We start from the raw sequence: 12,572 nt of genomic DNA on the forward strand, positions 1-12,572 counted from the left end.
AAATGGCAAGTAAAATAAGCATCTATCAGGGCTTTAAAATAGTAATGCCCAACTCCCTGCTCACAGAAACAAGTGAGGGTCACAGCCTAATCAGTAAAATTTCCACACACAATTTCCTCAACAGATATTTTCCACCACCAGAACTACCAGGTATGTTTTCCATTTGGGAAGGTAGCTTCCATTTCTTAAATCACTTAGAATGAAAGGTTTTGAATGCAAGAGTTTGCCAATCTACAGCAAATTGCATACATAACTTATAAGACAGGCATCCTCCCAAGCACAGGACAAATCATCATCCCAAAAAAAGAATGGTAAAGCATCTTTAAAAAAATAAACCCAAATACAGCTTAACATAGAAAACCTTGTTCTATGAGCCAAATCCTACTCTAAGGGAACAGAAAAGTAACAACATTGTCATGGTCAAAAAGTGGACATGAACGTTTATGCCATTCAATTCCTGTAGGAGCCTGTTTGTATAAAGTTACTACTTTAGGAAAAAACCCAATGTACAAAACCAAGCATGCCACACAAGAAGTATGCACTACTCCAGCTGTGCTATTTTCCTATGTTAATATGCATAGATGTCAGCAAGCTTGCCTCCCAGTTTAACTAGTCCTTCTTTAAAAGTTGCTGCCTTTGTTCAGTGTTGCATCAGCTCAAAGATATTTATTGTTTCTTCTTCCTTTCTTAGTATAAGCAGTCAGAAATCAGATCAGACCAACTGCTTACTGTTATTAAACTTTACCTGGGACAGTCAACCTGCAGTCCTAGCCTACTTAAACAGATGAAAATATTATTTTTGACAAAATTATGCTTTCTGATAACCTACCAAGAGTAAGGAGTTCAGCAGGATTTAAGTTGCAGAGGAGTACAATATTTTTCTTTTCCACTTTATTTCATAGGGGACTAAAGTATCTAAGAGCACCGAACAAGGCACTGAAGCAAGCACAGCTAAATTTCAGTCCTAGCTTTAAATCCGGTATTCCAAAAACATCACAGCACAGGTTAGCACCAGTACCAGGCTGCAGTCTCAGTCTGTGACTGCTTCCTCAGCTCTTCTTGAAGAAAAGTCAACATTATAAAAAGGCAGAACATAATTCAGCAAGTCTAGTGGCTAGATATATGCCTATACTATGGCAGGGAGCTAGAACACCTGGAGCCAGAAAATACTGCACTCTTCAATGCTGGCACATGAGTAGGAATTAAAGTAATTCAGACATCTTGCTCATTGTTTGAATTCTAAATCAAATATGAAGAGTGTTTGCAGAATACCAATAGGTGCGTTATTTCAACTAAAATCTATTAAAAAACATATGCAAAATGCACATGCCGACTATCTTAGAGACACCAGTAAGAATCTCGGCTCCTGGCACAACAAAGTTGTTATCAGAGAATCTAGTGATCCTTGACACCGATTAACCACGCTATCCCGAAAGTGAATCAGCATGGAGAGATGCTTCTCCGTTTAATACAATCAGTAGCAGCGGTGCTTGAATATGAAAGATATACTATCATAAACTGCAAAGCAAAACATTAGGCAACGATACTAAAAATAATATATCCTAGAGCACACCTTCATGTTAAATTGTGAGGAAAAATATATTATCCTACATTTTTACATTTGGAATCAGAAAGAAAATATAATCCTATCGACATGTTCTTACAGTCTAAACCAGGCAAGGCAAACAAAAAGGTGGTAGTGCAGAGTGGGTTCTGGTATGTTTGATAATGGAAAGAAAAGAGACACTGCTTCCTAGAATAAGCCTTAAGGCTCAGTTTGAAGGGGGAAAGCTTGAGTAGCAAAGCACAGAGGCAGCTCACCAATCTTTTAATTGGCAGAAAGTATAACCTAAGAGTTCAGGTACAGCTCGAGATACAGGTGAATGTCTGTGCTCTGTGTTGGACTTGAAATCACAGCTTCTCAGTACCTTAGTTCCCTTTCTCGGAAAGTGAGAAATACTATTATCTTAGTTCACAATAGTCCTGTAAAGATAAACATATTAGACATAGATTCTATGGTAGTTGGCCTACTTACTTAGAATACAATGAAATCGTATTTGTGTGAACATTCAAGTATGATTTATATCTAGAATAGTGAAAAAGCATGAATCCTAGAAACTCTCCCAGGCAGATCTCCAGTGCTCAGATACAATGAGCGGGTAGAGGATTTCAGATAAGTTACATATGGAATGAAGATCAAGACCAGATGCAGCCAAAATGTGAACAGAGGAGCCATACAGTGATGTAGCCACTACAGGATAGACAGCATCATATAACTGGGAATACATGCAACAGTTCCAGTCGGCTGGGTTGCCAGCTCCCCTCGTAAGTCATATTTGTAGAGACTTGCAGGCAAATGTATTAACTGAGCCTTGAGAAAAAAACATTCCAGTGCCTAAATATCCCAACAAACTTTAGGTCTATCCTAGTAATAAGGAAAACAGTCACAAACCCAGAGAAACAGAACTTTAGATTATAACAACGAACACCTAATTGCAATATTTGTACTGAATTAAAAACATAAGTTATGACATGTCAACTTCTCCATGTGGAGTCTCACTTAACATGCATCTAGCTAGTACGTACATTACTGTTAATAAACCTTTTGTGCTTTTCTTTGCACCAGTACTGTAATGAGTGGAAACTATGTAGTTCAGAACTGTACACGTATGGAATTTTCCAGGTCACATGTTAAACCAAGTGCTAGACTCTGCTGGGCAGAGAACATTAGGAAGGAGAAAAACTGAATTCTAACCATATGTTTTGAAATGAAACAATATGCTCATTCTGTGACAGCTGAAAACTTTAATGACTGCTTTACAGTTAGCAGCAATAAAGAGGGAAAGTAATCTTGAAACAGCATTTACTGTGGAATAGAAAGTAATTACAGCATACTAGTAAGAATGCTCCATGTATGTATATATCACAACTCTGACACAATACAATACTGATTGAGTTACACCGTTTCTACCATCATATATTATTACTGTGGTAATACAAGGGTAAAGAAAAGAGGCAAGAATTAAAATAAGTGGGACTCAGTTTTCGTTTAAACTATTCCATGCCAAGAATTCTGTCTTTCAGAGGATCAGGGAAAATAATGTGTCCTTTTACCAACTGAACTATAATCAGTGCAGAGAAGTGTGACTGTTGAGAGTTTAACGTTTAATTGCAATTGTAGCATGGGTTATACACTCAGGAAAAGAGCTCACACAGAAAACTAGACCAGTTCCAACTGGAGGTTGGAACTCGATCTTTAAGGTCCCTTCCAACCAAGATCACTCTATGAGTCTATGATCCTAGAATACCTTGGAAGCATATACACAGCTGCATTGTATCATGACCCAGAATATACTGTACCCTTTGCTGCTGAGGGAGCAGGAAAGATTCCACCGTCCACAACTCCCTGCAAAAAACACTTCGGTTTTTGCTTATCTAATTACAGGCATTATCCTTAGCAAGGCAGAACTTGTCCAGGTTAGAAATTCTAATTTCAAGTGATTAAAAACAGTGCAAAAAATTTGCACCTCAAATACAACTTTCTCTTCCCATTAGACAAACTCTTCTCCTATTAGGGAGATTTTTAGGTTGCATTTCTGCTGGTGAAAAGAAAACAAGAATGACAGACTAAACCCTTTCCCACTGTCAGATTCCATCCTTGGTGTGGTAGCTAGGATTACTTTTTGTAACTTAGTATTTGCATTTTTCTGTAGCTACATTGCTTGTGGATTCCACACATCTACTCTAGATTTTGCACTGGCTCCTCATAACAGAATCCTAAAATCACTTTAGTTTAGATGTTTTTCGTTAGATGATACTAATTTATGGGGTTATAATCAGCAGCAGTTGGAACGTCATTTTAAATTTAATGAAAGCAATTAAAAACAAAAGTCAGAATTTGTTTTCATAGACTAAAAACCAAAAGTGCCTTAGTACAGGCCTAGGGTATGACAGCAACATTACAAATAACTAACTTCATTCCAGAGGTTGAAGAGTTTTGTGTTCCGATTCAGCATACAAATGCGAGTATTCCAGGGCCAGAAAGCTTGAGGTCTTCTATCTCTTCAGGCTCAACCTGATTTGAAGGCAGGGGCATATGCTACGATTCGCCCTAGAACATAAGGCAAACTCTGGCTTCATTTTACTACTGTAGTTTTAGTTCTTATACTCAATATTGCACAGGATAAGCCATCACTGACAAAAATTTGACAGGACCCACTGAGTTGAAAAAGAACCCTTCTTACCTTTTTTAGATGCCACACTATATGCTAATGGAGAAAGTCTTTACATTTGTTGAGAGTGTTGGACATAGCCTGATGACAATAACTGCAAACAGGCAGCTTCAAAGCAATGTCCAGGCATTGCTTTTTCCAGTAATAAGGACCTGTGTGGTTTTGGGGGAGAGAGGTACAGAGCGAAGAAAGAGATATTTGTGGTCTGCAGCTACAAGCATAAGGCTCTGGCTCGAGATTGCAGCTACCTGCAGTTAAGTGTTTCAGGTACTGGCTGGCTTTTAGGAATGGATCAGTCAGATTATGAGGTCTGGTTTGGGATGACATTTGGGTCCCCATTAGAAAAGTACTCTTACTGCAACCTTTCTGGCATTTCTGTTTTAAAGTTCAAGTGATCTTTGGCCTATAACAGCAGGAAAAAATAGAAAGTAATAAATGCAAAGGGAAAGAAAGATCTACCTAACCTCAGAGCTCAACAAATGGCCTCAAACAGGTGAATTAGGGATAGCTCATGACTGTAGTAGCTTGTAGGAGGACACAAGAAAAGCCTGCTTTGCATTCAAGCTATAAAGTTTTCAGACTCAAGAGTTCAAAACGATCTTCCGACACGGCCTCATTTACCAAGTATTACACTATCACCCTGAGCTTGTGAATAATGTGCAAACAGGCAGCAGCAGAACTCACTCCTTCAGTATTCTTTTGGACACCAATATCGAGTGGGAACTGACTCTTCCCTCCGCTGTTCTAACGACTAATTTTTGTGGCCACTGATCATTAAGGGGAGGGCGCTGGTGAAAAGTGGCAAGGCGACGACTGAAGGTCACCGAAGATGCCCACAAGACAAAATAAATGGGGATGCGATGGCAGCAAATGTAAAGCACTGTCATGTCGGTCGCCTGAGTCCTGTCTGAGGAGCGCCCTTGGCGATGGTCCGGCCGTCCCCCCAGCCACCGCCGGCAACCCGCGGCCCCGTGTCCCGCTCAGCCGAGGCGGGCGGGCCGATACCGACGGCTCCGAGAACTTGTGTAACAGGCTCGGGGAAGCACCCGCTCCTCGCCGCGCCCCCGATCCCTCCTCCCCTCGCCGGAGCCCGCCCGTCTCCGCTCCTCCTTTGCAGCCAATGGCACTAAGCGAGGTGGCTGCATGTGGTGGCGCGGACCCAGCGCCCGGGCTGCGAGAGGAGGAGGCGGCAGCCGGCTCTGCTCTCCGCTCGCTCCCGGCTCCCGCTCCCCGGCTGCGGGCACTCCTCCTGCCAGCGGCGGCCGCCCGCACTCCGCCCGCCCCGAGCCGCCCCTCGGTGCTTCTGCCCCGCCGGTTCCGGCAGCATGGACTCGGACTCCGCGGAGCTCAGCGAAGGCGAGCTGGTCTCGCCCGCAGGTAAGAGGGGCTGCTGCTGCCTGGCCCCGCGAGCGACGGGTCGGGGGCAACTGCAGGAAGGAAGGAAGGGGTCCCAGCACACACCCCCCGCTGCCCCCGGGGCAGTGCGAGGCTCAGCGCCGAAGCGACAGCGCCGCTGTCCCGCGGTCACTGCCGCCCCGTGCGAGCCCCGCTGCAGGACGGGCACTATCAGAGGCAGAAACCTCCCCTCGCTCGCCCGCCCGCCCCGCGGTGATCCCAGCGGCGCCCGCTGCCGCACACACAGACCGCGGGAGCGGGACGGGTGCGGCCCGGCGCCGGGCTCCGCTCTGCCGCGGGTAGGGGCGAGAGCCGCGCTGAAGAGTTGAACCGCGACGCGACAGCCGGTTGAATGAGCAGCGCTGGCGCGGAGCAGATGCATTGTGCTCTGTATCCAGAGGCTGCGAAGTTCGGGGGTTTGATTAGGGGTATTTTGCTATCGCTCCAGGAGCACAGCAGTTAGCCCTTGTGCAGAAGGGGAGAGTCCCTCTCAGCGGCCAGCATGCAAGGCCCTCGGGCCCCATCGCTTTTGTTTTCAAGCCCTAACTTGTTACCAAAACCCATAACGCTGTTTGTCTAGCTGCTGCAGCCGCATAGTTCTGAGATGAGACAGAAGAAAAAAAAACATAAAACTCTCCTGCCATTTCCAAATCTCCACATTCCTGTGCCCTGCACAAAGCAAGCCACTGGTGGTGAGCCACAATTAAAGGCTGTCCTGCACAAACAGTAAGTGGAGACAATAAACTTGTGTGAAAGCCAGCATACCCGGAGGTAGGTTTGCTCTTGGGGCACAGCATGCAGCCATGCATCCTACTGCCGGTCCGTGGGGAACTGCTGTTGGCTCAAAGCCACCCCCTTCCTCATGCACATGAGGTCTGCAAGTCATCCTCGGTCAACAGTGGTGTTACCTGGCTTCAGCAGAGCAGGCTGAGGGTGCCACGCACTGGCATGTGATGGATGCTGGGCCATTACTGACAGCGAGTGCAGAAGGGACCTGTTTGACCTCCAGCTTCCCATGGTGGAAGTCACAGGCACTTCTCGGAAGCTGTTTAACTTGCATCAGACACGAGTAAGCACAGTGAGAATGTCTGAAACAATCCTAGTGATCATAAATCCCAACAGAAAGTTACCATGTTACATTATGAGATCTTCAAGAAAGATCTTTTTGCCAAGCTGTCCAGTTTGGGCATGTCCTTTATCCCAGCTGGCACCTCCTCCCATCCCCAAAAAGAAGGGTTTCAACACCAAACAATATTTTAACTACAACAGGAAAAAAAAAGTCAAATCCAATTCAGTTTTAACTACTAAGGAGTCTATGAGGGGCTACCTTATTTTGTATTTTCCTACTTGTGATCTAGAAAAATAAGACTAGCAACAGGTCACAGAGCTGCTTATATCCATAAAGCTCCATTAGGCTGAACTTGGTAACAAAGACCACCAACAGCTAGACTTTTTCATCCAAATATCCAAAGTAGTTTGTGATGCACAAGTTACAAACATTACATTTATAGACAAATTAATGTACTAGCTCCTGCCAACAACTTACTTCTGTTCTGAATAGGATTTTCTTTTAAATAGATTAAAAATAACCATGCTTGGAGGTTGCCATAAGTGCTTTTTATGTCATCACTTGCCAGCTGCCAAGAGTTGATGTTCATCAGTCTCCTCTCCTCTTTTCTGTTCCTGCTTTGTACTATCTAAGACAAGAAAAATCTGGAATTTTGACCATACATGGCAGATGCCTATGCAGTAGAATAGAGTGAAAATATGGTGGTTTTGTCTTAACCAGTTGCAATAATTTTTTCAGCCCTAAAGAATTTCTTGCCATTTGTATCCTCCATCCTCTTCTGAAAAATGCGTTTTTACTAAATCTCATTTGGTCTTATTTCTGTGCTCTACCATATGTACAGTGCTGTATCTCCCTGTATGTGGGTGTTCAGTAGTCATGCTGTCAGTCACTGTTGCAGGCACAAAAGCTGAGGGGTTATGGTGTGGGAATCAGTCACCACCTTCAGGGAAGTGCTACACCACACAGATCCCAGTGACCAGGAACGTTCTGCCTGCAGCTTATAGGGCAAGCAAAGTGAATCAGAACAGTATTTGAGACAAAGTCCTAGTAGTGGTTCAGTTTTGGCCTTTGGTTAGCTGGGATTTCGTACTGAAAGTGACGCCAGCTTGAATGTTTAGCTTACTCTCTTAATTACTTTCAGCACTTCCAGGTTCATAAAGCAGTGACTTCAGTTTACACAGTTAAAACTCCTTGTAGCCATTGCCCACTTCTTGGGCTGTCCGATTGTTCAAGCCCAGTGTAATCCAGTTTAGTTTATCACTAGGGCTCCATGATGCTAATGCAATACAGATGTTTTAAAACATCTCATTTAAGGGTTTGTACTACTTGTGCAGCACTTACCCAGCCTTTTGCTGTCCCAGTGGAACAGCACCCCTGCCATTCCTGGGACTCACATGGGTGTGCACAGGATAGGCTACCTTGTACGCCCCTACCATCTGCCACACATGCTTGGCTTCCGAAAGCCAGCTGGAGTCCTACTCGGAGATCCCAGCAGCCTCATTTCCTTTAATAACCAACTTAAAGCTGAGTCTCCAAGGAGGCAGAACTATTTTTTCTGTGTTTATTCTGAACATGTTGTCATGATAGCATCTGAAGATTTTTTTTTGGTGCAAACAGAAAGCTCCTTGTACTCGAGCAGTGCAAGATGTGAGCTGTACTTTAAAACGAGCAGAAAGCACCACACCTCTGTGCAGAAGAGCATCCAGCTCCATGGCCTTGCCTTCCACAATCTCACACCCATCTTTTACTGCTTTGCTTTCGAGTTGTCTGTATAGTAAAAAAGTTTGGTTTTCGCCAAAAAAGTTACTCATGAGACAAACCCCCATTAAGAGCATTACAGAGGTCTTCATGATTCTGAAAAAGATATATATTGTACTGCAAAAATAAGAGTTGCATGCTTACTAGCACTATCCTCAGTGAAATTCCTTGAGTTTTACTCCAACTGCTCATATTTCTTTTCCTATAGATAAGCTTTCGAGAACTGAACATTAATTTTAAAAATAGAACACTGTTCTCATTTTTTAATGTCCACCTATTGAGAGGTGGGCCTTTTTAAAGAACTCTTTGGTAGAGCACCGGACTACTTGTTCCCAGCCCTTTCATAGGCAGCTTAACACATGAAAGCATGAATCACCTGTACCAGCTTTCAGAGTAAGATTGCACAAAAATCCAGGTCATCACCAACAGCAGTGATTTTTGCAGTGGGTTTGGAGATTCTGCATGTAAGAGAAAGAAGGCAGCAGATCTTCATTTGGTGTGGCTTGCCCTAAGTGCCCTGTCTGAAGCAAGCAGGAATTCAGCCATATAGCTTTTAGGTGATATTGATTTAAGCCTTTCTACAAGCTCCTAAGTCAGAATATAATAGTTCCATTAAAAAAAAAACAACATGAAATTCTATGTTGCACTATTAATATATGATAACTAGAAGCTAAATTGCCTGTATAGTCTTTGAAAAAAAGACATTGTTTTTATGAACCTTAACATATCTTGGAGAGCTGGTGCCTTCTGGTTTTCATCCTGCTGAAGTCAACAGACATTTGGCCTAGGAAAGACTACAGCTTGCACTCTAAGTGGAGCTCTAAACTGGTGACAAGAGTTTTGATTTTTGTATTTGAAGCATTAGCACTGTGGAGCATGCAATTTTGTCTGATGCCAGGGATAACGAAATGAAGACAAAATTATCACCAGGCTTGCATCCATAATGGCAGTGGGAGTTTTATTATTGTGTTCAAGAGGGCCAAGATCTTACCCTGGCACAAGAATATTAACACATTTCAGATTTTTAATAAATTATCTGAACTCTACCCTGGACAGGAAATATATTCTTAGTAAAAACAAGAATAGGCTTAACCATTATTTACTGTTGTAAAACAGGCCTGACAGACACAAATAATATTACAGCTACAGAAAAGTTATTTGATTTGTAGTGGTTAGCAAATAATTTTCCTTCAAATCATTTATCATGCTACACAAACTGCCTGTACTTGCATGATATTAATCTTTTAAGCCTGTTACCTATTTTAATCAGTTTGACAAAGTTAAATGCCATTGAAAAGCTAATATATTCTTGTTAAAATTAATTAGAAAGTGTACCATAAGATATTTAGCACAATTATTTGAGGCATCAGTAATATACTTCCTTGACATAAAATGCAAGTAGGCATTTTATAACTCTTTTTTGTAGTATTACACTGGTCATTTGAATAACATTTGTCATGACAAAAGGTATATTTTGCCCCAGAGTGTTTGAACAAGGAGGGTTTTGGTTTAACAAAGCTGTATTTTGATTCTACATAGAAAGTTCCAACTCAGATAAGCAATAATATTTATCAGACTTTAAATAAGCGAGCAGAAATGGTAGATAACAGTATGTTGTAAGTATGGAAACTAGAAAATAAACAAACCACAAAGCAATAAAACCCGTTTGAAGTGGAAGGTGCAGACTCTACTAGATGCTTCTGTTATGAAGTGTTTTCTAGCACATATCTAATAAAGGGCTCTCCTTTCCCTTCTGCTGGAAAACAAAGGGAAAACAAAGCTAGTTGAAGAAAGATGGACAGATGACAGACATGAACTAGCACATCATGGGAAACCATGCTCCAAACTCTTACAGGGCTTTTTGGCTCACACTGCAAACTGAGGAAAGCATGTGTCCAAGTTTCTCTGCCAAGAGCACGGGCAAGAGACACTTCGGGATGAGCAAGCAGCAACTGCCTGTAAGAGCAGCAGCTAGGGCAAGCGCATGAGCCAAGGGCCTGGTTGGGTGAATTTTCTTTGGATCTCTTCACTATTCCCTCCAGGAAACACCTGGGCTGCTGATTTACACATAGACCCCTCTTTAGCACAGTGACTGTCAGATTGTCCAACTGGAAAAATCCTGCTTCTGGCAAGTTGAATAAACAACTTGGACAAGCAGAATAGACAGTTTAGTTGAACAAGTCAACTTGTTCAGCCTTCTGGGTTGGGTTTTTCTTTTTTTTTTGTAAATCAAGTAGAATTAGGAACTTTATAAAGCACTGGATTGAAGCTCAAGCTCACCTGCCTGTGCAGTAGCCAATACTAACTGCTACGCATCAATAACCAATATCACTTTTCAGTAGCTTTAATAGCTTCTTCCTACTTTTGAGGATGGCATATTGAAACATGTGGCCTCAAGAGGATTCGTCTTCATAGGTGAAGCACGCTCTGACTCCCAGGTAAGGACAGCAGGCATGCAAAGGATGTTGTATTGAGTTATTTTAGTGCATAAGTATTTAATACTCTTGATCAGAACTACTCATTTTCAGGACAGGGCATGCTAGTGCCACCTAGATACACATAGAGCATGCAGAAGACATCCAACAGATTTGCCAGGTCAGAGATAACCTGTTTCTAAGGCATGGTGGTTGTAGCCTCAAACTGAGCTGTTCCCACCTGAAATTATGATGCTGTTAGCAGTCAGTGACCAGAAAGCTTCTGCTTTTCCTAACAGGTGAATAGGGACAAGCCTTGGTGCAGGAATTTATGATGCCAGATGAAGTTCATAGACAGGAATACAAAGCAATATCCTGACACATAGCAATCATCAACCAGTCCTGTCTGCCTTGCCAAAAGCCTAGAATGAGAGTGAGTTCTATTTGATGTGATATTTTGGCAAAAGTGGATGCTTATACAAGGCAATGAGTGCATCTCCTCAAAAACCTCACACTTCTCCTTTGAAGAAATCAATCTTTCATCTTTTCTTCTCATCTACACTAAAGACTGAGATGTCATGGTAGGAAGACTGTCACCTGACAGTTGATAACAGAAGAATAAAGCTGTAAACCTCAGATAAAAGGGAAAACAGTGGGCCAGAAAGATGAGAAAGTTCCTGAAGACCTAGTCTGCCTGAGAAGCCATTGGGATTTGCAGTTTACCCACAGCATCAGCCTTGGGGGTAGCAGGCCCTCCCAGGAAAGTAGAAGAACCTTGTAACTTTCTAATGGCACTCATCCTTTCTGGTAAACTAAGCAGGACCTGGCTGTGAGCCCAAGCAGTGGTACACAATCCTCTAAACTGTTTATCTATTAATATACTTCCTGGCACTGTTTCAGCCCATGCCAGATAGCCTCCCACAGAATGTCCTGGCATGTGACAGAGGATATCAGTGGCCAGTATGAATTAAACAACATTTGGAGTGTGGGAAATAATTCAGCTTGAATGCAGATGGCCATAAAATGCACGTACAACAGTTTCTGTCCCAGTTTATTTACATAGAGCCTGTGGTCAGAGCAGGGTGCAGAGATTCTTCGCTATTACCATGCCTTCCAGTGCACTGCTCAAGGCTGTCCAGCTGCTAGACTGCTTGTGGACCACTCTCAGGGCAGCTGCCTTGGGCTAAGACCTGGATTTGGAGTCTTGCCCAATCAGAAATGCGTTGCTTGCTGTTTGTCTGCAAAAATCTCTCTGCCAGTTAAGAGTTTGGGAAGGCACCTTATAGGCTGGTAAGTCTGACTGAAGGAGACTTATAGGAAGCCAAGACTAACTTGCTGTAATAATTATGACTTTATACTCAAGACTCAAACATCATCTGGAAAAGCCAAGTTTGCTCAGACGCTGGCTGGTAGCCCATGATTTTCCTGCTTTTTAAGGCAACCATCTTTAATGGAAAAGGCTGAGAAAGAGCAAGAGTCACTTTTCTGTCCTTTCCAGCAGTCACTAATCCCTCCTTGCTACAGATTCTGTTTGAAGTCAGGTTTTATCAGTTGGTTCTGTCTAGCCTTCCTGCAGAGGAACTAGTCTCTCCGTACAGATGTGGTTTTTGTTTAACGTGTGTTGATGTAACAACAGAAATTAGAGCATATTTCCATCTATGATATGAAACACTTCACCATTAAGACATTCCTTTTGGTCCTCTT

General features: G+C 42.8%; 2 protein-coding genes across 2 annotated transcripts in view; one reads left to right on the forward strand and one right to left on the reverse strand.

The window, feature by feature from the left end:
- GLDN (gliomedin) overlaps positions 1-12,572 on the reverse strand; it is a 99,035-nt gene that overhangs the window by 85,399 nt on the left and 1,064 nt on the right. The gene's annotated exons all lie outside the window — the stretch shown is intronic.
- Positions 5,190-12,572, forward strand: part of TNFAIP8L3 (TNF alpha induced protein 8 like 3) — a 46,442-nt gene continuing 39,059 nt past the window's right edge. Inside the window, exon 1 of the mRNA XM_057397416.1 lies at positions 5,190-5,609. Within this exon, the coding sequence (XP_057253399.1) occupies positions 5,558-5,609 (52 nt within the window). The 5' untranslated portion in view covers positions 5,190-5,557. The remainder of the gene's footprint in view (positions 5,610-12,572) is intronic.

The sequence above is a fragment of the Pezoporus wallicus genome, unplaced genomic scaffold (genome assembly GCF_028554395.1).
Source record: "Pezoporus wallicus isolate ANWC-B61680 ecotype Strahan unplaced genomic scaffold, APGP_CSIRO_Pwel_v1 contig_3952, whole genome shotgun sequence".
Lineage (NCBI taxonomy): Eukaryota > Metazoa > Chordata > Aves > Psittaciformes > Psittacidae > Pezoporus > Pezoporus wallicus.